The sequence below is a fragment of the Ambystoma mexicanum genome, chromosome 6p, assembly GCF_040938575.1.
Source record: "Ambystoma mexicanum isolate Mex_15411 chromosome 6p, UKY_AmexF1_1, whole genome shotgun sequence".
NCBI lineage: Eukaryota > Metazoa > Chordata > Amphibia > Caudata > Ambystomatidae > Ambystoma > Ambystoma mexicanum.
In genome coordinates, this window is record NC_090935.1 from 1,087,888,083 (window position 1) to 1,087,914,636 (window position 26,554).

Sequence of the window (26,554 nt, forward strand, 5' to 3'; positions counted from 1 at the left end):
ATACCGGCCGACTGCAGAGAGGTTCTTGCAAAGGCCAGGGCGTCCTCGACTCTTAAATGCTACGGACACAAATGGAAGAGGTTTTCTGTCTGGTGCCACGCACAGAAGATTAACCCTCTACGGATTACGGCTCCCCAGGTACTGCCGTACCTGCTGACGCTGGCCAAAGCTGGACTGGCACACGCGTCCATCAAGATTCATCTTGCTGCGATCTCCCGATACACCAGAACCACGGGCCGGTCGTCCCTGTGGTCTCATCGTCTGGTGAAAGAGTTCATGAAGGGACTGTTCAGATCGTTCCCGCCGGTGAAGGCGCCGGCCCCGGCGTGGGAGCTCAACGTGGTGCTGACCAAGCTCATGGGACCTCCGTTCGAGCCTCTGCACTCGGCCCCGTTGAAGTTTGTCGTGGAAAACAGCGTTTCTTGTGGCCATCACCTCCGCACGACGGGTGGGAGAGATCCAGGCCCTTTCCTGCAAGGCCCCGTACTTGACTTTTCACGACACGAGGGTAGTGCTCAGGACGCACCCCTCCTTCATGCCCAAGGTACCGTCGGACTTCCATCTCAACGAACCCTTGGTGTTGCCTGTGTTCTTCCCGTCGCCTTCGTCGCCGGCTGAGATGACTTTGCACTCGCTGGATGTGGCTAGAGCGCTGAAGTTCTACGTGGACCGCACAAAGTGTTTTGGGAAGACGTCACAACTCTTTGTGAACTTTGGACCTGTCAATCAGGGGAAGGCTCTCTCGAAGGCTTCCATTTCCTGATGGCTCTCCGGCTGTATCATGTACTTTCATCGGTTGGCAAACCGACCGCTGCCTGGCCGTCCGAGAGCCCATTCCACCAGAGCGATCGCAGCTACCACGGCGTTCCTTTCTGGTGTGCCCCTGCTGGACATATGCAGGGCTGCTACGTGGAGGTCGACGCACACCTTCACGAAATTCTACTGCGTCGATCGGGATTCCAGGGAGGAGTCCAGGGTCGGCCAAGCAGTGCTGCGCAACCTGTTCGCCTGAGGTGAGCCTGGTGAGGAGGTAAGATGCTTAATGTTGAGTTTGATGTAATGCTTAATGTTGAGCCTTTGCCACCTCCCGTGGTTGTGCATGTGTGTACTGCTATGTATTCTTTATTCATGAGCATGTGAATCCATGCCAGACCCCATGCTGGAGAAGGAACAAGTTACTTACCTGTAACTGTTGTTCTCCAGCGGGGGTCTGGCATGGATTCACATGCGAACCCTCCCGCCTACCCCTCTGCGGCTCTTCACTTGGTCATACTGCCACTTCACGTGCTTCCAAATCTGAAGATGGCTGCCAGAGGCGGTGCTTAGGTAGAGGGCAGTCATTGGCTGTGGTCAGTATGACGCAGAGACCAGTGATTGGTTATAACTACGGAAGACAGATCAGAAACAAAACTGATACTGGTTTTTTCTTTACCGAGGATTCCCAGCCTGACGACGGGGAATATTCATGAGCATTTGAATCCATGCCAGACCCCCGCTGGAGAACAAGTTACAGGTAAGTAACTTGTTCCTTCCACCCGCCCCTCAAGCTTCCTTGGGCCCACCCAACCTCTGTGTCTTCCTTTGCTTGTTAGCCAAGGGGGTGTGCTAGTCCTTCCCCTTCAAATTTGTGTATTTCCTCCTTTTGGTCTCAAACCACCTCCTCTGTTCTTACCCCCTCCTCTGATGTTATCACTTCTGCCTGGAACCTCTCCCCTCCTCCAGCACTGCTTGACTGCTTTCCCTGTTGCACTCCAACACTGCCTTGCTACTCCTAATCTCCTTTGCCAAGCTACCTTGTTTTTATTTAGGGCTGAGATACCTCCCCCTCAACGTGTCCTCTTGAACGAATGTGTGCTGTGCTAGTCCTAGGTTACCTGACATTTTAGATTTCAAACTGACCCAGTATGGGATGGCCGTGTCACTGCTCCCTGATGTTCTAGTTATACTAGTTGGAGTACCATAGAGCCAACGCTTCCATTATCCAGAGCCAATGCTTACACAATCCTCTATGGACTGTGAAGGGACAGACAGAAGAAAATAGGCTGAGAGAATCTGCAGGAAAAGTCTGGGGAAACGATCGTAAGCCGATACCTGTACACATTCGTTGGTTTTTCTAGTCTGTCTCTGCTCATTAGTATACTAAATGGAGGTTTAGTTCTGTCTGGGGCGTCAGCGTTTTCGTCAACTTTCAGCAATCTCGCCTTATTACCTACATGGTGTGAATTGACCGATTTGGAGCAGCACGCTTGAAATGTGTGTGATGAATAGGGACTATTTTCCAGAACTGAGCCACCCCCTTTGAGACTAGGAAGCTGAGCCCACTCAACAAAACCCACTGTAGGGATCTGAGCAAGTGGAACCTCACTGGGAATGACTCCCCTATTGGTGACAATAACTCCCATTCCTACACGGAACTCCGTCCAAAAACACATCATCTGCTTATTTAGGAATCGGAAAGACTGTGTTAACCCGGTTTTGGTTTCACCAAATACTGATATTTCTTCAATCTCTTTGGCTTCAGGTAATGCTGGATCTCGGCTGGACTCCACAGTCAAAGAGCAGCAACACTTTGACAGGCACCCTTTTTAGTAGGTTATGCAGGGATGTTCTCTCATAGCAGTAGGGCGAGATTTTCTTTTTCATTTCAATAAACATCCTTAAAAACATGGCGCATCTTAGTTCGACTCCTTCTGGTTCACCACATGTACCACAACCTTTTCCTCCCGAACCATATACTTCTTCCTTCTGATTGTGTTTCTGTAGGTGGAATGGCTATCTGTTACATGAGCTCTGGCTTGTCCAGCAGATCTTCTCTGCATGCTTTCTTCTGTCTCTCTCTCCAGAGTCTGTAGCGGATTGTATAAGCAATACGCTTTCTCTTCATGATGGAAGCTTCAGCTCTCTGGCCCTCAAACTAGCATAGCAATGGGTTGTGTGAGGGTGTGGAGTGGAGATATTAAGGTTACTCTGGAGGGTCTACCAAGGTTTGTGAAAGGGACAGAGCTGCAAAGGTCGGCTTTCCTTAGCAAATCAGGGAATTCTGTAATGTCCGGCATTCCAGGACTCTACATCCACTAGCTCAGAGTGACACTCAGCCCTCAGAGTGATTACCTTGGTGATCCGCAGAGCTAGGCAGGGGACTTCCTCCCAGCACCCAAAGCACATTGCTCATGCTTTACTAACAGGCCTCTCGACTGTATGCATGCAAGCTGCAACATGGAGCTCAATGCACACTTTAATCACATTTATTTTTAAACTTGTATTTATTGGTTTTACATAACAATAAAACATCAAACATTATAACTTCCCCCATCCCCCCTCCCTTCCCTCTGGGCGCATGAGAACGTCTTTCGAGGCTCTCATTATGCGTTGAAGATGTCCGCTACTTTGATATTATGGGGGCACCATTGTTCCATAAAGTCTGACTGAAGATATTGCAGAGTTCCTTCCCATTCTTTTGCGAACTTGTCCCTCGTTCCTTGTATTGTGTGGGTGATTTTCTCCATCACTGTTTGGGCCCATACCTTCTGTAACCAAGTGAATGTCAATGGGGTATCTTTATTCTTCCAGTTCTGGGCAATTGTTGTCCATGCCGCTATGAGAAGTCCCATGAAGCTTCTCCATTGTGATTTATTGTATTGCCTTGCTGTTTCATCTCTAATTCCACACAGCCACACCCCTTCTCCCATTTGCCCCACATCTGGAAACACCTTCCCCATCTATCCCTTTACCTCTTCCCAGAAAGGTTTTATCCCTTTACATTCCCAGCAGATATGCTTCCACGTTCCCACCTCTGCACATACTCTCCAGCATTGATTTGAAGTATTAGGGAACATTGAATGCAGTCTTTCTGGGGTGTAGTGCCATTGTATTACTATTTTAATCCACATTTCACTTGTTAGTGCAGAGCGCGTCATCTTGGGGATCAATTTCCATAGGTCCTCCCACTGCTTTTTCGTCGGTTCCTCCCCTAACGTTCTGCCTCACTTGATCATGTATGACCATTTGGTTTCTTCCTCCTGTGAGTTCATGAATGCGCAGTGTCGATACCCATTTCTTCTTCCCTGTGTTGGAGATGACATAGTTCTCAAACGGTGTACGATTCCCCGTTGCTGCTTTTGGCAATGTTCTGGGAATTTAGCCAGTGTTTAAGTTGTTCGTATCTATATTTATCACGTTTTGAGAGTGATGAGCTTAAGTAGCAGGAGTCAAGTGGCCTAATTTCATTGTCCACGAACATTTCACCTATTTTTGTTATGCCGGCTTCCTCCCAACTTTCATATGCCCCTTGTTCCATCCCTGGTGGGAATTGCGGGTTCTGGCAGATGGGTGTGAAGGATCCCAGTGTAGTGGTAATTTTGCCTTTGCGTGTTTGGCAGTCCCACGCCTCCAACGTGGTCTTCATTATTTCGCTTATCCCTACGTTAGGGTGTCTATGATGTCTCTGTTTCCAGAGTAGCTCCACCAGTGGAGTTCTCGCTACTTCCCTGTCCTGCTTAGCCCAGATTTGTTGCAGGTTCTCCCCCAGCCATTCCTGCAGAACCTTAAGTTGCGCCACCTGGTAATAGTTCTTGAAGTGGGGAAGCGCCATCCCCCCACCCTCCCTGGTTGGTGCTGTGAGGATCGCCCTAGCTATTCTCTGGGTTTTCCCTTTCCATGTAAAGGCTGAGACCAGTTTCGATAGTGTTTTTTAAAAACGTGTGGGGGACACTCACCGGGAGAGCCTGATAATAGTAAAGCAGTTTTGGGAGGATGGTCATCTTGACCGATTGAATTCTGCCCCACCCGGATATCAGTAATGGATTCCATCTATCCACGTCTCTGCGGATGTTTGCAAGGAGCCGCCGGTAGTTTTCCCCATATAGCTGCCCAATCTTATGAGTTACTATTATTCCCAGGTATTTTATACCCTTTTCTACAATCTGAAGATCCAGTAGGTTTGCTTCCCTTTCTATCTTCTCTCGATCCCCCGCCAGAATTAGGATTTCTGATTTTTTTCTATTAACCTTCAGTCCTGAGATGGCCCCAAAGTATTCTAGTTCCCTACCCGCAGCTGGTAAGTTTCGGGGCCTTCTAGAGCTATCAGCATATCATCCGCGTATGCGATCACCTTGTGTTGTGATCCTGCCATTTCAATCCCTCTAATGTGAGTGGACTCCCTTATTTTTATTAGTAGGGGTCCTAAAAAGATAGCGTATAATAGTGGGGAAAGCGGGCAACCTTGTTTTGTCCCCCTTGATATTATTATCTTATCTATTACCTCTCCATTGATGGCGACTCTACTGGATGGGGAGTTATAGTTCGCTCTGATTCTTGCAATATATTGTTCCCCAAATCCCATACATGTTAGGAATCTGAATAGCATTGACCATTCCACCCGGTCGAAGGCCTTCTCGGCATCTACTGATAGTATCGCTGGTGTGCGGGTTATGCCTATTTTTTCCACTAGGTGGATGAGCCTTCTAAGATTGTCATGGGTTTGTCTACCCGGAATGAAGCCTGATTGGTCCAAGTTGATTAGTTTTGGGAAGAGCGGGGACAGTCTTGCTGCCAAAATCTTCGTATACATTTTTGCATCTAAATTTATCAGGGAGATTGGCCTGTATGATGCTGGGTATGTCGGATCTTTCCCTGTTTTGTGGAAGACTAACACCTTCGCTTCATTCATTGTGGGGGTCACGTTGCCGCCATCTTTGAATGAATTTAGGGGCCTGGTGAGGACTGGAGTCAACAAGTCTATATACTTTTTATAGAATGTGGCCGTGAAGGAATCTGGGCCTGGTGCTTTTTTAACTTCCTCTTCACTATTTGGGTTCTCCAGGGCCAGTCTATCTTCCTCAGAAATCCGTGGAATCGGAAGGGATTTTAGGTATGTGTCTTGTGCTTCTACATTTGGAAGGTCTGTGGAGTAGAGCGTTTGGTAGTATTCCCTCAATCATTCCCCCATATCATGTGTGAGCGTCTGTAATTCCCCCCCCCCTCGTGTTACGCATGGCCTTAATTGTTGTTTCCTTCTGTTTAACACGGAGTAGTCTCGCTAGGAGTCTGTCTGCTTTGTTCGCTTTTATGTAGTATCTCTGTTTTAGGTAGAGTAGGTTCCTTTCTGCTCCCTTTGTGCGCAGCATCTCTAATTGGCCCTTTGTGTGTTTCATCGATTTTCTTTTTTTTTTTTTTTTAATGCCTTAGTGGGGTGGGGCAAAATGTTCTCTGCTTTTCTTTTGTGATTTTCAACGCCATCATCTTCCCACAAATAACTGCTTTGAACGCGTCCCAGAGTGTGCCCATAGATACTTCCCCGGTGTCCTTTTGTGTGAAGTATTCTTCTATCATTTCCATTATGGATTCCCCGGTTATTGGGTCCTGGATTAGATCCAGGTGTAGCCTCCACCTCCAGAGCCCGTTCTTTTTCCCCAGGAGAGTCAAGTCGAGCCAGAGTGGTGCGTGGTCCGAGAGTACTATTGCTCCCAGTTCTAGCCCTTGTATCTTACCCATGAGTCCCACTGATACCCAGAAGTAGTCTATTCTGGACATGGAATTATGTACATGCGAGAAGTACGTACACCCCCTTTCAATACCCTCCACACATCGTTTAAGGCCATGTGGTCCATGTGTTGTCTGAGGCGCTTTGATGGTGCCCCTTAGCCGTGTATATTCCCTGTGCTTCTGTCTAATTGTGGGTTCCATGCCAAATTGAAATCGCCTCCCATGATCACCTCCCCCCTTCCACATTGGCAACTGCATATCTCCCTTCTTTATCTGTGACTGTGTCCACCAGTTTCTCCAGCATGGGGTCTGGCATGGATTCACATGCTCATGAATATTCCCCGTCGTCAGGCTGGGAATCCTCGGTAAAGAAAAAACCAGTATCAGTTTCGTTTCTGATCTGTCTTTCGTAGTAATAACCAATCACTGGTCTCTACGTCATACTGACCACAGCCAATGACTGCCCTCTACCTAAGCACCGCCTCTGGCAGCCATCTTCAGATTTTTACCGCACGTTCATGTGTTGGGATCCTCGTGCTATTGCTCTCGAGCGTTAGTGCTATTTTTTCACGTTTTTTCTCAAAAACTTCATTCTTTTTTCGGTCAAAAGAGCCTCAAGCTCCACCGACTCTCCATCCGATCAACGGGGACCCGTTTCGGATTCGTCTGCGCCCCTCAAGGGTGAAGATTTCGTCGAGCTACGCTTTTGGAGGACTCCAGAAGTTTCTCAGGCCCGGTCATGGCCTAGGAGAAGGGAAGCTCGACGCCCGGAAAGCTGTTCAGGGTCTGCCCTGGATGCCAGCTGCAGAACGTCTTCAAGGAGGACGAACACTCTTTTTGTCTTTACTGCCTACATGAGGACAAGACGCACGTGGAGAAGAACTGTGCGTTTTGCGGCAACATGTCGGAGCGGATCATGAAGGACCGCCATCAACGTCTCGCCAACTGGTTAGAAGGGAAGAGCCCGTCCGGCGAGAAGAAGAGGAAGAAATCCGAGCGGTCTTCTAAGACCTTTGAGGACGCCCCGGCGACGGGGGTCCAACATAAGGCCAAGCACCGCGAGTCCGCTGGCACCGGGAGCGCCGAACGGTCGGGCTCTACGGGCGCCAGGCAGGGCGCACCCTCCCCGGCACCATCAACCACGAGCCAACGCTCTGGGTCGGGTAAGAGGAAGGCTGAGCACCCGGCGAAGCTCCTGGAGAGGCCCCGGTCGAGCCGAAGGCGGAGGGGGAGCGAGGCAGTGTCCCCCCCCTCAAGGATAAGGCGGTGAGCGCACCTAAGGTGGTGAAGGCCTTAATCCATCCGGCCAAGCCCTCTATCGAAACTGTCGCGGCGGCCCTGGCTCAGCCTGTGGAGGCTACACCAGTGGTGGCGACCTCGGGGCTCAGAGTCTCCCTGCCACCTCGGAGGGAGTCCTCTTTTGTGCCCATCGATGGGACCCCCGTGAAATCCCCCGTGGGGAAGAAAAAGGGGGGGCAGGGCGTCGTAGATTCGGCCTCAACCTCAGAGGAGGAGCTGGTCGAGGTCTTAAGCCTCGTCGGATTCCCCTCTACCAGCGCCGCGAGACAACTCGGCGGCCATTTTGTTGGCTATACAGTCCTTATGCTCAGAGATAAGGATGAGACTACTGTTGCCGACGGAACCTCTCCCGTGGGGGGACCCAGAACCGGGACCTTCTGGTGTTCCCCCTACCAAGAGAAGAAGGATCCACCCTCCACCTCCTTTTCAGCCGTCGCGCCCCTTCCAGCCCTCCTCCCCGTCCACCCGAGGGGATGATACGGGGACTGACACGGCAGCGACGGGTACGGACGACGAGGTTTACGACGAGGATATACCGTCGTCGCCTCCCACCAGGGCTTCTCCGCCCGACGAGATTGGATCGTTCCACTCTATGATCGCCAGGGCATCCGAGCTTTTCCAACTCTGCCCTGAGGAGAAGAAGAAGGAAGGTTTCCTTTATCAGCGGCGCGAGGCCAAGAGGAAGACGGTCCTCGCGGTGCCTCTAGTGGACGACATTTGGGATGAGGGCCTCACCCTCCTCAAGAACACTTCCACGACGCCAGCTAGAAGAGACCGGTACGAGAAAAAGTACCGGGTCCCGGACACGGCCCCCCTGTGCCTCCGGGCACAGCCTACCCCGGACTCCGTCGTCTCCGCGGCGGCCAGGAAAAAAGCGGGGGGGGTGCGGCCTCCACATCGACTTCCCCACCGGACGGCGAGGGAAAGAAATTGGACGCTATGGGACGCAGAGTCATCTCGTCTGCAGCGACGACGATTAAAGCTGCCAACGCCTTGGCTATCGTGGCCCGATACGACAGGGAGCTCTGGTACAAACTGGCTCCCCTGCTGGACTTCTTGCCGGACGACAAGAGGGCAGAGGCCCTGGAGATCCTGCAGGAAGGTGAGGTGGCTTCGGACCACGCCATTACCGTTGCGACGGACATCGCCGACACTGGGTTCTGCCAGTTGGGCAACGGCGTTTGCCTTAGGCGGCGTGGATGGCTCAAGGCTACGGACTTCCGTCAAGACGTTCAGACCAGAGTCCTGGACATGCCCTTCGATGGGAACAACCTTTTTGGGAAAACAGTGGAGGATTCCCTTCAGGCCATTAAAGGGGACACCGAGACGGCCCGGGCCCTTGGAGTTCTGCAACAACGACGGACGCCCTTTCGGAGCAGCGGAGGCAAGGGCGCCTCCAAAGGTTCCGGCGGCGGTTTCTCCTCCTACCGTCAAGCGGCCCGCTCGTCGTCTCAGGAGGCCTACAGAGGACGAGGCAAGTCTGGCGGACCCCGCCGTCGTCGCCAAGGACAAGGCGGCAAAGCCTCGTCGAAGCAGGATTGAACCGGCCGTGGGGTCGGGCCCCCACCGAAGCACCCCGGTGGGAGGCCGGCTGGCGAGCTTCGTCAGCGCGTGGGAGTACATCTCCACCGACCGTTGGGTGCTGGACGCCTTGGCCCGGGGCCACGCGCTCGAGTTTCAAAGAAAGTGTCCGCGCGTCCCCCCCGTGGCCAGGAAAGAACTTCACGTCCCTCAACTTCTCCTGGAGGTGAAGGCGATGCTCAGGAAGGGCGCCATCGAACTCGTCCCAAAGAGGCTTTGGGGCTCCGGAGTTTACTCGAGATACTTCCTCGTGAAGAAGAAGACGGGGGGATGGCGCCCCATCCTGGACCTGCGACGTCTGAACAAGTTCATCAAGGCGCAAAAGTTCCGGATGGTCACCCTCCAGCACGTCCTGGGTCAGCTGGAGGAAGGAGACTTCCTGTCGTCGTTGGATTTGGAGGATGCCTACTTCCATATTCCCATCCTGAAGGGGCACCGAAAATTCCTCAGGTTTGTGGTCCAAGGGCGTCATTACCAGTTCAAAGCCCTCCCCTTCGGACTACGGTCGGCACCCAGGGTGTTCACCAAGTGCCTCGCACCGGTGGCGGCGCAGCTGTGCCGCGAAGGGATCCACGTCTACCCCTACCTGGACGACTGGCTCATCCGAGCCAAGACAAGGGAGCTCGCTGTGGTTCACACGGCAATGACCGTCCAACTTCTCACGGACCTGGGATTCTCCGTGAACTACGCCAAATCCCACCTGGTACCCGCGCAAGACGCTCTGTTTCTGGGAGCGAGGCTCAACACAGTGTCCCTTCTGGCCTCCCCGTCGGAGGAGAGGACCAGGACCATCCTGGGCAAGGTGCAGCGGATGTTGGTGGCCGACGCGGCCAAGGTGAGGTCCATCAAGTCCCTCCTCGGAATGATGTCTTCCTGCATCTACCTCATTCCCATGTGCAGGCTCCGGATGCGCCCGTTGCAGGAGTTCCTGGACGCGCGCTGGATCCAAACGACAGGCAGTTTCGAGGAAAGGATCACACTCGACGAGAGTTTCCGACGAGCGATCGGGTGGTGGGGCACCCGCGCGCATCTGACGGCGGGCATGGACTTCCAGACCCCAGCCCACCAGGAGACAGTGACCACGGATGCCTCCCTGGAAGGGTGGGGAGCGCACACCGAAAATCTGCACGCAAGAGGCCTTTGGCTCCCTACGGAGAAATCCTTACATATCAACGTCCTGGAGCTCCGTGCAGTGTTTTGGGCCCTCAGGTCCTTCCTTCCGTCCCTCAAGGGCAAGGTGGTGAGGATCTTCACCGACAACACCACCACCATGTTTTACATCAGGAAACGGGGCGGAACCAGGTCCCCAGCACTGTCCAAGGAGGCGCAGGACCTGTGGCATTGGGCAGTCGCCCAAGGGATGTTTCTGGTGCCGTTTCATCTGGCAGGGATAAAAAACACCATCGCCGACTCACTCAGCAGGGAGCTGCGCTCGTGCCACGAGTGGGAACTACGGCAGGATCTGGTGGATCGCCTCTTCCGACGGTGGGGCACACCCCAGATCGACCTGTTCGCGACGGCGACGAACTCCAAGTGCCGGAGGTTCGCCAGCAGGTTTCCCCAGGCGAGGAGCATGGGCGATGCTTTCTCGTTCCCCTGGGAGGGCCTGTTCCTCTACGCGTTCCCTCCTTTGCCACTGCTAATCCGGCTCGTCAACCAGCTCAAGAGGTCACGGTGCAGGATGATCCTCATCGCACCTGCGTGGCCGAGGCAGATATGGTTCCCGGACCTTCTGGACTTGTCAGCGTCCCCGCCAATCAAGCTGCCGGTGGACGCGGATCTGCTCTCCAGGGATGGAGGCGCCATCCTCCACCACGACCCGAAATCGCTGAACTTGCAGGCCTGGCTCCTGCAGCGCTAGAGTTTGGAGGATACGACATACCGGCCGACTGCAGAGAGGTTCTTGCAAAGGCCAGGGCGTCCTCGACTCTTAAATGCTACGGACACAAATGGAAGAGGTTCTCTGTCTGGTGCCACGCACAGAAGGTTAACCCTCTACGGATTACGGCTCCCCAAGTACTGCCGTACCTGCTGACGCTGGCCAAAGCTGGACTGGCACACGCGTCCATCAAGATTCATCTTGCTGCGATCTCCCGATACACCAGAACCACGGGGCGGACGTCCTTGTGGTCTCATCGTCTGGTGAAAGAGTTCATGAAGGGACTGTTCAGATCGTTCCCGCCGGTGAAGGCTCCGGCCCCGGCGTGGGAGCTCAACGTGGTGCTGACCAAGCTCATGGGACCTCCGTTCGAGCCTCTGCACTCGGCCCCGTTGAAGTTTCTGTCGTGGAAAACAGCGTTTCTTGTGGCCATCACCTCCGCACGACGGGTGGGAGAGATCCAGGCCCTTTCCTGCAAGGCCCCGTACTTGACTTTTCACGACACGAGGGTAGTGCTCAGGACGCACCCCTCCTTCATGCCCAAGGTGCCGTCGGACTTCCACCTCAACGAACCCTTGGTGTTGCCTGTATTCTTCCCGTCGCCTTCGTCGCCGGCTGAGAGAACTTTGCACTCGCTGGATGTGGCTAGAGCGCTGAAGTTCTACGTGGACCGCACGAAGTGTTTTCGGAAGACGTCACAACTCTTTGTGAACTTTGGACCTGTCAATCAGGGGAAGGCTCTCTCGAAGGCTTCCATTTCCAGATGGCTCTCCGGCTGTATCATGTACTGTCATCGGTTGGCAAACCGACCGCTGCCTGGCCGTCCGAGAGCCCATTCCACCAGAGCGATCGCAGCTACCACGGCGTTCCTTTCTGGTGTGCCCCTGCTGGACATATGCAGGGCTGCTACGTGGAGGTCGACGCACACCTTCACGAAGTTCTACTGCGTCGATCGGGATTCCAGGGAGGAGTCCAGGGTCGGCCAAGCAGTGCTGCGCAACCTGTTCGCCTGAGGTGAGCCTGGTGAGGAGGTAAGATGCTTAATGTTGAGTTTGATGCAATGCTTAATGTTGAGCCTTTGCCACCTCCCGTGGTTGTGCATGTGTGTACTGCTATGTATTCTTTATTCATGAGCATGTGAATCCATGCCAGACCCCATGCTGGAGAAGGAACAAGTTACTTACCTGTAACTGTTGTTCTCCAGCATGGGTCTGGCATGAATTCACATGCGAACCCTCCCGCCTACCCCTCTGCGGCTCTTCACTTGGTCATACTGCCACTTCACGTGCTTCCAAATCTGAAGATGGCTGCCAGAGGCGGTGCTTAGGTAGAGGGCAGTCATTGGCTGTGGTCAGTATGACGCAGAGACCAGTGATTGGTTATTACTACGAAAGACAGATCAGAAACGAAAATGATACTGGTTTTTTCTTTACCGAGGATTCCCAGCCTGACGACGGGGAATATTCATGAGCATGTGAATCCATGCCAGACCCATGCTGGAGAACAACAGTTACAGGTAAGTAACTTGTTCCTTAGTGTCTCTCCCTTCTCTCACCGCTATCAACACCCCCGCTTTTTTCTCTGTTGTCGTTGCCTGCGCCCACATTTTAAACCCCTTTATGCGTATTTTCTGTTTGTCCCTCGTCCTGATATGAGTTTCTTGGAGCAGAAGTATATTCGCTCTTTCCCTTTTAGCCTGTTTTTCTAGCTTCACCCGCTTCGTTGGATGATTCATGCCCCTGATGTTATAGATTAAAATGCGTATCATCCCCATTTTGTTATGTATTATTGCATTGTCCTTGAGTCCCCTTCTTTGCCATATTTCCTTTGTTCATGCCCCCGACCCACCTGACCCCTCCCATTAACTCCCCCCCCAACCTATAACTTTAAACCAAACAGATTTACCCCCGAGTGGGGTGAGGGTTCGTACTGACGCTAGGGCGTTGCGCCCATCGCTCCCTGCCCTCTCACCCTCGGGGGATGTTTCGTAGGGGATCCTAAACCCCACAGTTCCATCTGTCCTTACCGGAATCCAAGCCGATGGGTCCCGACCGGACTGCCATCTGCATGTGATTCGTAACAGTTCCATTCTCACCGGTCCCCCCCCCGGCTTGGTCTTTATTTAGGTGTCTCTGCGCTGTTGCCCATAGTGTTTTTTATTTTTTGAATTTCTCATAGTAATTTTCTCCGGTTCTCCCTTCCTGAGTTTAACCTCTTTTGCTTGCTTGTTTACCAGCCTCTTGGTTTCCTTATTTGTTATCTCCTTGCTGTGGATTCCTCCTGTTCCATATCCTCATCCTGGAGTCCCATCATGTTGAGGCCTTCTTCCCATGTGGTCGCTCTTCTGTTTTCCTTCCCAAGTGAACAACAGCTCGAATGGGAAGGTCCATTTGTAGCGGATTTGTCTTGCCACCAGCGCCCTTACCAGTGATGCCATGGCTCTCCTTTTTTGTAGGGTTACTAGAGCTCAGTCCTGATTATAATTGTATGTCTTGTCCATTCATTTTAATATTTTCCAGTTCTCTTGCCCTCCTCAGTATCTGTTCTTTCTGTGGGTATGAGGAGAGAGCCGCCAGGACATCGCATGGGCTTTCTCCCGGTGCCCCAGTTCTTTTCGGTCCTACCCTGTGGACTCGGTCTATCCCAATTTCTTCTGCGTCTTAAGCTTCTAGGATATCTCTGAACACTTCCTTCACTGCCAATTGTAGATCTTTATCGAGTACAGATTCCGCCATATTTTTTATGCGTATATTGGAGCGTCTGGAGCGGTTTTCCAGATCTTCGCCTTGTATTTCCAGGTTATGGGTGAGTCTTACCAGATGTTCTTGTGTTTCACTAGTCTGTTTCATGTCTTCCTCGATGCTCTGGATTGTTCTCTCCACTAAATCAGTTCTCTCTTCTAGTTTGGCCATGTCAAGTTTCATGTCCTGCACCGCCTGTTTCATTTTGTTCTTCATAGTTGTAAATTGTTCTTGAACTGTGGACATGAACTTTTCCTGCAAGTCCAGAAACCAGGTTTGCATATCTTCTCTCGTTGGTGGTGGTTGGTGGTGAGTAGGTTTATCGCTCTCACCCTGGGGATCTCCCTGGGTTTTCCCTCTAGGTTGTGATGAGCCTTCTGTTGACCACATTTGTAAGATGTTTCGTCTTTAGTGGATTATGGTGTCTGTTGCGTGGTGTTGCCTTTCCCTTTAGCTCTTGACATGGTATATTATCTTTACTGGGGTGTCGATGGGGTCTTAATACCCTCCTGCTGTAGTCTTCCTGACAGACCGCCAATTTGATTTCTCCAAGTGTTTGTGATCCGAGCCCCGGTTGACTCTGAGCCTGTGTGCTCTGAATTCTGCATCCTTCCCGTGGTATCTGTTACTGCAGGCTTGTGATGGCAGGGGTGTTCCAGACTTTTCCCTCCCTTGTTGCTTAGTGCTAGTGGCTCCCCCCTGGCGTGCTCCTCTTGTGTCACCTCCTCCTCAGTCCAGGGTCCACTGTGCTTACTTTTATTACGTCTCTTTGGGGGGTGGGGGGTCTCTTTGGTGTCTCAGCCGCTCTCTGCCGTCGGGATTGCTGAGGAGAGTTATCGCGTTTTGCAGTGTGGCGCTCTAGGGGGGAGGGGAGCCCCCCATCATTCTGTTATTAATTGTTGAATACGTTCTGTGCCACCCTTTGGCAGTTGCGTGTGGAGGTTATATCTTCTTTCGGCTGGCTTTCATTTATTATTATTTTTTAAATTTTATTTTCTACTTTTGTGTTCCCTGGTCCGCCCTTCCCCCCCTCCCCCCCAGGTATTGCCCTGTGTTTCGGGTGTGCGGGAGCCTGCTTGGGGCTACCTCCAACTGTCCCCACCGCACCTTCCCTCCTTAGCTCTTGGTCCGGTCCCGTGGTCGGTCCCCCCACGCAGGGCTCACCTCTTCAATCGGGGATGCAGGTTCCACAGGGCGGTCCGCGATCCGAGCGGTCCGCCCTTGGCTTCACCGTCCTCTCAGGCCTTCCCCGCAGATACTTCCCTCTGTCACCGTCTGGTCGGGCGCAGTTCAGCTCGTGCTTTGCCGCTGGGGGGGGGGGGGTTGCCCCGCACCACAGTCGCCAGCAGTGCCCCCGGGTCCGGGGTTCTTCGTTCCGTGGGGGGGGGGGGGCGCAATTCCACTGCCCTTTCCTGCCTGGTCTGATTTTCTTCCCGGCCGCTACTCTCCTCTCAGGGTCCCGGGAGGGTTTCAGTCTCCTTCGGTGGGGGAGGGGCTGGCCCCTGTCGAACTCCGCTCCTGATTCGTTGCCAACAGCGAGTCGGCGCCGAGTTATCTTGCCGGAAGGGGGGTGGGTGTTTCGTTTAAATTGATTGTGCCAACTGCTTCAAGGCGGCCCAGGCGGAGCGCAGCTTAGATGCGTCTCCTCACCCTGGCGGCCATCTTGGAATCACTTTAATCAAATTTTATTGCATCAATCCTAAGCAAGGGCAGACTCTCCCATGTGGGGCAAGGACTGCTGACTTTCCACAGAGGAAATACGGCTCATTAATTTATGCAAAGGGGTTCCAGACTACAGAAGGGGGACCATGTTGCTTACTAGAATAGCTTTTCTTCAGCATAGTCTGTTTTAGTCGCATGCATCTATCCAAACCTTTGAATTGTGAGATAGAGGGAAAGAGAAATTAAAACTGAAAGGGATTTGTTACATTAAAGTATTATAGGTTTGGAATAAATGGATTTGAAATATGTAAACATTCTTACAATGTCAATCTGCACAAATGATATTACTGGTAAGTAATGTTTCCTTTTTTAGCCTGGACCCCGTTTTGCTGCATCTAAGCAGAAAACACATTTCCTTCATCACAATCCCATGGTGACATCTCCCACCATTTCTATCCTACTCCACTGCTGTCTGTTTTTTTTAAAGGGCACCTTGATTTGTGGCACATTCTGAGGTCACCAACCGGGATGGGTCTACTTGGTCGAAAATATTTGACGTTTTCACTTTTTTTCCACATTTGATTTTATTTTGCAGAAGAGTACGACATTACAAGTTAAGAAAAAACCCAACAAAGTCCCTGTTACCCACCCCCGCCAATCCCCCACACCTTTCCCCTGGTGCTGCTTGCTCCTTCTTTGCTAGAGTTCTGAGACCTCTGTCGGGCGAACACATCTATTTTTAGTCCCCTAGTCCCCCCTACTGTGAAGGCACCCTCTGAACAGCACAATTCCTCCTCTCCGCCACCCATGTTTCACCACCTTTTTCATAGACCCCGTCCCTTGGGAGTATCACCTCGAACCGCCCTGCCTGTGTGTCCGGCTATATATATTCACTGTAATTCTTTCCATGGTATAAATATTCTTAGCAACGTTAGACCATTCTCTCCTGCTGGGTGGGTGTTCATTTTTCCGTTTGGTGGCAATACAGGCCCTAGCAGCCAGCAGTAAGGACGCTGCCATTTTGAGGAGCCTGGAATACTCTCCATCCTCCTCCTCCTCCTAACCCAAACAATGCCAGCAGGGGTGTTTTTATTTCTGGCTGCACCGTCTCGGTCTCTGATCCACCCAAGGACCTCATACCAGAAGACCTTTAACCTGGGACAGCCCCACCGCATGTGCCAATAATCGACTCTCTTCAAAACCTCTCCAACATATGGGACTTGTAGTAGGAAACATTTCCGACAGTCTGACCGGGTGAAATTGCCACCTATGGAGGCGTTTGTTGAAGTTATGTCTAGACTGGCAGGATAATGATGTCTTGGAAACCCCATCCTGCACAGTCTCCTCCAGAGGACTGTCTATCTCCACCCCTAGGTCTCTCACCCACCGCCATTTCAAGTTTTCGGTGGTCCTATCTCCCGGCCAGAGCAAGGCCCCATACGTGGCAGATATCAACACTCTAATTTAAGTACCCCTGTCCAGTATAGTTTCAAAGGGAGTGAGATCTCTCCTTGTCTTTTCCCTGATGTTCGGCTCTGTGAGGGTCCCTTTTAGCTGCAAGAATAAGAATGCTGAGATTCTGCCTATGCCTAGAGCCTCCTCTAAGTCTGTTATGTTGATCAATGTGCTCTCCTGAAGAGCTGTCCTATCCTCTCGAGACCGGCCTCAAACCATTTCTGAAATCTCCCTGGATTGGGTATGGTGTCTCATACTCCCGGTACCCAGAGGTGAACCAGGGGTGAAGGCCATGTGGTAATCTCCTTCAAATCTGCCCTTTGTCTCCAGATGTCCCAAATTGTCCCCAGGATAGGATGCTCCCAGATTCTCTGTGGCAGCCTATTCCTAGGCACCCACAACCATTCCCCAACCGTAGCAGGGCGCAAGTGATAGTTGTCCAGAGCCAGCCATTGTTGGTCTGCTTGGGACCTGAGGTGGGGATTTAGGATTCTAAGTTGGGCAGCCTTATAATAGAGCCTCACATCAGGGAGCCCCCCTTCTCCATTGGTAAAATCAGGGTTTCCCTGGTAATTCTTGCCTTTTTCCCCCTACCAGCGGAACCTATGAAGGCCCCCCTGTATCTCGCGAAAAAACATCTCCGAAATCCGTATGGGAGTATCATTTTCATTGCATTGCGACGACCCAACCATGAAATTGTTAGCCATTTTGTTAAGTTTGCGTGTATTTTTGACATCAGTGGGGGGGGGGGGGAGTAATTGGCTTTGAATAGCCTTTCGAGATCCCTCGTAAGATTAATGCCTAAGTATTTCATTGTGTTTAAGTTGACCTGCAGCCCAAGTGGTGTAAACCCCCCAATGTCCCCATCCCTCCTCCTGTCCAGAGGGAAAATAACCAATTTGAATCTGTAAATATTTAGCCCGGCCATGGTAACCATAATGTTTAATCGGTCGGAGTGCTGCCGGCATGGGGACCAGGGGTTCGCTCGCATGTAGCAGCATATTGTCTGCATGTAAGGTGACCTTGTAGTCCACCCTACCCACCACCTCTGGGTCATACAATGTTGGAACGAGGGGACACCCCTGTGTAGTTCCCTTCCCAAGTGCGATCCACCATGAGTACCCCCCCATTTACCATGACGGAGGCCATTGGGGACGTGTACACTGCCATAATCCCTCAAAGAAGCCTTTCCCCAATACCGGATTTGACCAGGACCGCCCTGAGGAAACCCCACTACACCCAATCAAAGGCCTTCTGTCCGGGAGGATAGCTCAGTAGCAACGTGCGCGCCTTGGAAACAAGACGACACGAAGCAACACAGGTTCGATCCCCGGGTCCGCCCGTAGAAACCTCTGGGTGTTTAAGCGCGTTATAAATACGCAACTAAGACAAACAAAAAAACTGATTACGCAACAAAAAAACAAAAAACTATTTCTGTAACAGTGCCTCGATGCCTGTGGGCTGTGTGTGCGCATAAAAATGTAAAATTAAAATTAAAAAAAAAAATTCTCTGCATCAATTGAGAGAAGAGACGGGTCACCCCTCCCCCCATCTCTGGGAATGCGTGTTTCAAGTGTAATGTCTTCCTCATTGTGTCCGCCCCCTGCCACCCCTTAATGAACCCCACTTGGTCAGAGTGAATCAATCTCAGCATATACCCTTCCAATCTTGTGGCCTCACCCTGCTATACAGCTTGCTGTCCGTGTTAAGGAGGGAGATCGGGCGATAGGCCCCACACCACGAGGGTCTCTACCTCCTTTAGGTATCACTGTAATAAGAGCCCGGGAGAAAGGTTCCGGGACCCGGCCCGTGTTAAGTATGTGATTGAACAACTCAGTCATGAAAGGGAGTAGGGTGGGGAGAACTGTTTTTTATAGAATCCTGCAGTGAAACGGTCTTCTCCCGGGGCCTTCCCCGAGGGCAACCTTGCCACCACCCTTCTAACTTCATCTTCCATTATGGGAGTCTCCTACATGGTAATTTCTTCTTCAGAGAGTTTCGGGAGATTAGTGGCCTCCAAATAGGAGTCTGTTGTGCGCCTCTGTGGTTCACTTCTGAGGCATACAACTTCTCATAATTCCACCTCCCAAGTATTCTTCATCTTGAATTATTGCGCTATTCCCTTATTCATTTTCGAGTGGAACACAGTCCTTCCAGAGGGATTCATTACACCCCCATTTGGACCCTTTGGGGGTGAGACCCAGCCACTGTATGTCCAGTCACCATATCATTATCTGACCAGGAGATCGAAATGATCTCCAAGCCCCGTGCTTGATCCCATATGTCATTAGAATAAGAGAGGTCATTGATCCTTGTGTAGGTCCCATGTGGTGGGGAGTAGAACATGTAAACCAATGTCCGTGGGTGGAGGTGGCGCCATATATCCCTAACCCACAGTCCCCCAGCGAGTCGTGAAACTCGCGGTGTCTGGATGCCGGGGGCTCCTGCGCCCTGTTCCCATGCCTTTGCCTACCCTTTACCATATCCGCCCACCTGTTGAAGTCATCCCCTGTGATCAGATGCCCCAAGCTTTCAACCAAAATTTTCGCCATTGTGTGCTTTCAGAAATCTTAACTGTCCCTGATTAGGGGCATATACAGTGGCAAACGTGAACCTTATCTTTCTAATGTCTCCTGAGACCAAAAGGGCCCTCCCCTCCACATCAAAGCAAACCTTGGTGATTTCCATTCTAAGCCCCTTCGTTACAACCCCTGCCTTTCTCAGGGGGCCAGAGCCCCAGAACTCCCGGCCGACGAAATTCCCTAGCCACAAGGGATGGTTTTTAGGCGAGTTCAAACCTTTCACTTTCATGGTGCCTATTTGTAGGTGTCTCCCCCACCGCCCGGGCCTATTTTCCACTTGCGTCATCATGTTATCCCTATCCAGGCGTTCGTTTCGTTCCACCTGTGGGACCTCAGGGTGTCAACATGAACCCTTCCCAAAGATATCTCTAGTGCTAGTAGAGCCTGTACCAGGAAACCTCCACCTCACCCCCATCTTCAAACCCCGGACCCCCCCCGTCCCACATCTGGCCCCTTCGTGTTTACATCACCAGGTGAAGACCGAACCACCTACAGGACCCCCACATAGTTGGGCCCATTTTCTTTGCGCCATTTATACTTGTCTCCCTCCACTTCACACCTATTACCCCTATACCGATTCTTGGCGCTCTCCCCACCCCCCCCTTCTTTAACCAAACCTTTAAACCCAAGAACCCCCTCAACAAACCATGGGTGGGGCAAACCAGAGCCCAACCGCAGAGCCTTCTTTTTGAGAGGGTGAGCTAGGACAGGTTCTGGAAGACAGTCACCCTTGCTGGACCACACATCACTGGGTCCCTTTTTCGTGCTTTTGCCAGAATTTGGAGTCCGTCTCCGTAGATGTGAAAGCGGACACGAACAGATCTGGGGCCACCTGCGGCACCCCCAGATCTGTGTAGCCTCTCGATCTTGATCTCGTCAATGGAATCATTGTCGAAGATTAGTTTGGTGATGGCGTATAAGGCACTTTGTAATTCTTTCTCGGTCTCCCCCTCTTTCTCAGGGATTCCAAATAGCCAGAGGTTATTCCGCCTCTCACGATTCTCAGTCCATTTTCCTGAGGATTTCCTCCTCCTTTCTACCTCAGTCAGGCACACCTCAATATATTTGGGTCTCCATCGTGTCCAGGGAGCACTGGTTATGTTCCACCTCCTCCAGCCTTGCCTCCATCTTATCAATTGTGTGTGTGATTTTGTCGGCTCTCCCTCCAATGTCCGCCCTCATGCTTCTAATCTCCTCCACGAGGAAAAGTAAATTTCAGGTTGATTTTCTTCTAGCGCACACCACCTCTTTTGAATCTGTTAATCTTAGTCATATGGTTTCTAAAACCTACTGTTTTCATGATCTTCTTGTCACAAACCCATTCCATTGACTGCTTGCTCATCTCAAGACTTGGATGGCACTCCTATTTTGTAGATCTAAATAATAGACCACAAATTGCAGTTTACGAACCTTGGGACCTGTATTGGTGTTACATGCATGTGTAAAGCAATCAGACCGAGTTGTGTCCTTTCTTAGCTGTGTGTAACTGTATACTGCTGAATATAATGTTACCACTTTTTTTATTTTTGATCCTATTTCACCCTCCACTACCTGGATTGCGTCTTCCCCATTTCACTATCCTAGCATTGTAAAGTTCCCAGTAATGGGATTGCCCGGTGTAAGAACTGTTTTTTAGACCTAACATTTTTCTACTGGAAGTTGAGGGTTCATTATTCTTTATACATGGAAAGCCTTTGGTTACCTATAATTTATGTTAATCTCATTGTAACATTAGTACTCCCCTTTAATTAAAAAAATAATTTCAGTACTTATCATAATAAATTAATGCAATTATGTTCTGATTTCGCAGTGACTTGGAAGCAGTTTGCTGAGCACATTACCAGTTGCCACTAAAACTGTTCAATAGATATCTCAATTTCTTTCATGTGGACTGTTGGAGAATGTTTGTTAACACATATTAGAATATGATTTTAAAAGGATCTGCACTAAGGAGCTTAAAACATTGTTTAGATCAAATTGAGATGCGTGCTAGTCTTTTTGTCAATTTCCACAAGACTGACTTTTAAAATGTTCTTCAATGATCTGCAACTGGAATTTCTTTTATCAGAGAGGCTGGAACACTAAGCATTGATGGGGGACCCCAGGTTTTAAATGGAATACATTACTGTTTGCACACGTAATAAGGACATTGCAAATCACCTCATAGGTCATTCAGCCTTGTACGTTTATCCACATCACAAAATTAGTCGGTGACATGCAATCTCCTTATCAGATGCGCTAATGGAGAAAAGCTATCTGGTTAACTTGCAGAATGTTTACCCTTGCATGTTTTACTTGTGTATTGGTACATTCCTTTGCAAATAAAATAAGAATTGTTGGGGAGGGAAACATTATTTTAACATTTGTTCCTATATTACAGGGATGCCGCTTTTGGCAGCTGCAGTTTTCATCTAACTCTGCTTGATTGCTTGCATGCAATACACAAGGTAAGAAAACCATTTTCCTGACCATTGTTTTAATCTGGACTAATGATAACATTTTCATTGCATCTACTGATGATTTGTAATGAGCCTTATCAGAGTTAATTAACCTTTTACAACACGCTTAATGCTGGAGAACTATCTCTAAGCTTGGGACTGGGATTCAAACCTATGCTTCTCTGAGTAGTCTTACTTCCAAGACTAACGCATTGATTCAGAGTTCTAGTAGAAAAGGGAGCCGTTGAGAGCATAATGTAGGGTTATAGGGCAACTTTCTCAGCTTGACATGATGTTGCATTGCCTATGTAGAAGAACTTAATTGAGGATGGGTATGTCACTACAATTTTAATACCATTACTACTGTTTAGACTGTCAGAACTAGTGGAATAGTCTTCTGGCCAGGGTAGTGAGCTATGTCAGTTGTCCTTTCTGACCCAAGTCTGAGAGAAGGTAGTCTTGACCTCTTTCCTAAATTCCAAATGGTTCTAGTGAAATCTCTGCTTCTTTGAAGCACTTGATAAGCAGGTTTGCAAGATCTGGCACCCTTGCGTTAGTGGTTGTTGAACAGGGTGCAAAAAGTTGTACTCGCCACTGGCTAGTAATATCTGACTCTTGGTGAGTAAGAAATTGTGTGCTTTGTACATATATAGAATTGAGGTGGTGAGTGACTTTTTTATGGCTGGCTAGTAGCTTGCAATTTGAATTTACTGGGGCGTTGGTACATCTACATCTAATAAAATCTACATACTGAAGATTTTTCAAAATAAATGTGCATGAAGCGCACAGTGTCTGCCTAGTAATTCCGTTTCTGTGATTTTGTTTGTCTAAACTTGGTTTCTGTGCACTTGATTTTGCTGCACGTGTGATTGAATACAATGCATCATGACCCAACAGCAGTTTTCAGCATGGAGTCATTGTTACTGGCAATACGGAAGCCCATTGTAATGCTAGCTAAGATATTTTGCTAGCAGATACCTTAAACCTTCACAATTCATTTCATGACTGTGTAGGAAGGAGCATAGATACAAAAGGAAACCTCTAGAAATAATGTTCCCCTAATACTTTCAAATTATGTTACTGTAGCAAACATGATGGAAGAGCTTGTAGTTTAGACATTACATTTGAAGATGAGCCCTTTGATGTCCGTAAGAGTCATTTAGTTTGTTTGCAAAGTGAAGATGACCCAAGAAAATGAACAGTTTCCAATTGAATGTGATTTAAGAGGGTTCAGTATGTAGCAAGAGGACTGGGTACACTTGTGGAAGATTTTTTTATTGGTTCTATGTCTAAATACCACCTGTTGAAGGCTGCATACCAAAAACACAGCATTTATTTGGCTGATTTATTGGTGCAGCTTTCAACAGCTGTTTCAGAAAACTTTACCCCCTGGTCCCTCCCGTCCCAACCCGCTGCACCCCACATTTGCTGGTTTTGCTTTTTGTCTGGGGTTGGGGGGGGGGTCACTGCCACCCCTCACATTTACCTTCCCACCACACACACATACATTACCACCTTCTCCGCGCTGGTGTTTTCCTGGGAGGTGTGGTGTGGGTCTCGACCTCAGAACTCCCCGGCCTTCCATTCATGGTCTTCTGTGCCTGTGATCTTTAGATCACGGACAGTAGGCTGTGAACTGTTTTGAGGGTGGGGCAGAGTAGGAGCAATCTGGACAGTAAAGGTCCAGTCACTAAGGTGCAGCTAGATTATCATAAGAATATTCATTTTTTGCTGGGTTTATACATTGTCTGCCTCACTCCTTGACTTTTCTTTCACTGTCCTCTGTGCGCTAGCCCACCATTTCAGTCTCCCTCGCATGTTGTTCACAGTGCAGGAAAGGGAAAAGACACCACTCCGGCACCCAGCCCTACACATAAGTGGTATATCGGCCACTTTTACTCCCTAAAAACACTCCCAGAAAATAAAAATAGAGTTAAAATACTTACAACAAAAATAGTAAATAGGCTTAGAAGCACGATCCTCTCCTTAATGCAGGCAGCTCCATGGATCTGTTTGGACCAGAGGTACACTGGGTATTAAAGGAAAAAACTATACTATTATTACTGCCTACTCTTGAGATGTAAACGGTTATATTTTAATGTGCATGAGTAACTTGGTGGGAAGAAAGTTATTGCAAAACATTTGTTTTGCCGGTTTACTCACTTATTAAATTATGTAATGGGACTTCATATTTGACTCCCTAAATATTTTTATGCCCAACTTAAAAAAAAAAAGTCAGTAAAATACTCCCATCTTATTTGTAGCACTGCAACCACCTAGAGACAGTAGCCCCCAATCTGACTTCACAAGACCTCTAAATCATCACCAAACACATTAAAGGAACTAAAAATATGGAATAAAAAGAGACCATAAACGTCATACAAATCTCACTACCTCTACACCTACAAACCAGCCAGATCAAAAATCAATCAATCCACAAAATAAAGACCCAGGGGATGTCAGAAAAAGCTCTACTATACTAGCCAGAACAGAAAACCGAATCCTGCAATGCAGAAAATTCCACCTGAAAGACACCTGTAAGTGTCTGACCAAATCTGGGATCTCCCGCCACCAACACTCCTTCATAACCAGAGAATGAAAAACATGCTACTCAGACAATCAGTCGCCTAACTACAAAGATACAAAACAGATAAACGCATCACGCAACCTACTGGAACTCCTCAACGAAGGGACAAATGAGGCAGCCACACAAACAACCACCCCCACCCAGCTGGTAGACAAACGACCTACACACCCCACTGCCAAGGGACCACTGTAAAAGCATTGAGCAAGAAGTCCTCCAAAACACACATTCGAATGGATTGTGTCCTCCCACGTATTCCTCATCGTATGATATTCGTATCCTGCCAGCTTCGCTGCTTCGGAAAAAAGAATTCTCAGCAGAGGGTGCTGTGCACGAGGTCATGGCGTCGATGTCCCTCGACTGGCTCCGTACCGTGTCGACGCCACCATCAGTATCAATAGCTTGTTCCGCCCCCGTTGGCTGCAGTTCCGTTTTTCTGATTGCTTTGCTCTCGAACGGCGCGCTTTGAGATTTTCTTCTGAGAATGTCGTCTTCTGCCACCCCTTCTACTCCCAAGACGGGGTTCAAAAAATGTATCGACTGCGGATCGAAGATGTCGATTACAGATCCTCACTGCGTTTGTATTTGGTGCCTAGGTTCAGACCATCGAACCGGCGACTGTGGCTCTGTCAGTTGATGCCGTTGAAGGCCCTTCGTGACAGGAAAGGTAAACTGACGGTGGGGCGTGAAGCTTCCAAGGCCTCCTCGAAGGCCTCGTCAAAAAGACATAGGAAGTCGAGCGATTCGAAAGAATCGGATCGTCGTAAACACTCTGAGATCTACATCTCGCGAGACACTCTTAATCTTACTCTTCAAAAAAGGTTAAGAGGAGACATAGATCTCCCTCTTCATCCTCCTATACATCACTGAATTGGTACGATGCCCGACTAAGTCGGATTCCCCAAGAAAATGTGAAGAATTTAGGAGGAAGATTATGGAGGTCTTTGAGAAAACGGTGTCGACCCCCTCAAAGAAGCCTCAAAAGAGCCAGACCCTGGTCGCTCTGTCGGACGACACTGGGAAGTCAGGAACTACTGTGGTAAAACCCAGTAGTATGGGTGAAACTCGTAAGACTCGAGTCGATATCAAATCGTCAAAGATTCCTCGAATAGAGTGTTTCCCTGACACCGTATAAAAAATAAGTCGTTGAAACCCTCGACGACTTTGTCGACGCCGACGGCTTCAACATCTAAGCCAAAAGTGTTTTCAACGCCTTTGTCGAATACCTCATCGGTGTCCTCGAAGACTCCTTCAATACCATCAAAGGTTCCTTCGGTTCCTTCGACCCAAATTCATGAACAGGAAAGGAGATTTACTGCTTTACCTAAGTCAGACTTTAAGTCTATGTCTTCTATTTTTGAAGAAAGTGGCTATGAAGAAGAGGTTCCTCCTTTTGGAGTACAATATGGTACTAGAGAGGTCCCAGGAGAATGAATCGATCCAGAATCGAAAATGAGACCTGTGTGATACAAGGTACGAGCATTAATACGTTGACTGAGCTGGAGTTTGCAAAACCTGACCCTGCAGAACATGCAGTTTCAGGATTCAGGATACAGGAGTTTAATGAATAGAGTGGTGGAATACATGGGCTGGGGTAGAGCCTCACCCACTTTTGATTAGGATGATATGACTGACATACTTGATCAGGGCCCCCAGAAGGATCCAGTTTTCCCCTTCCATAGGGCACTTCAAAGAACGCTAGAAAAAAACTGGGAAGTTTCTGATAGAATTGCTACAGTCAACAGTAATTTTCCTAAGAAGTATAGAACTTCTAGTTCTGATGCTGATTATTTAAGCAGGCATCCCACTCCAGAAAGTCTGGTGATTCAGGCTGCAACTTCCTCAAGACA

The 26,554-nt window shown here is 49.7% G+C and overlaps 1 protein-coding gene across 13 annotated transcripts in view; it reads left to right on the forward strand.

The window, feature by feature from the left end:
- Positions 1-26,554, forward strand: part of CDC14B (cell division cycle 14B) — a 1,298,523-nt gene that overhangs the window by 731,334 nt on the left and 540,635 nt on the right. For all 13 annotated transcript variants that reach the window (XR_011280342.1, XR_011280341.1, XM_069625680.1 and 10 more), the window contains exon 6: positions 22,063-22,129. Coding sequence is in view for 11 of the 13 variants with exons in the window: in XM_069625680.1 (XP_069481781.1) it covers positions 22,063-22,129 (67 nt within the window). In the remaining 2 variants the exon portion in view is untranslated. The remainder of the gene's footprint in view (positions 1-22,062; positions 22,130-26,554) is intronic.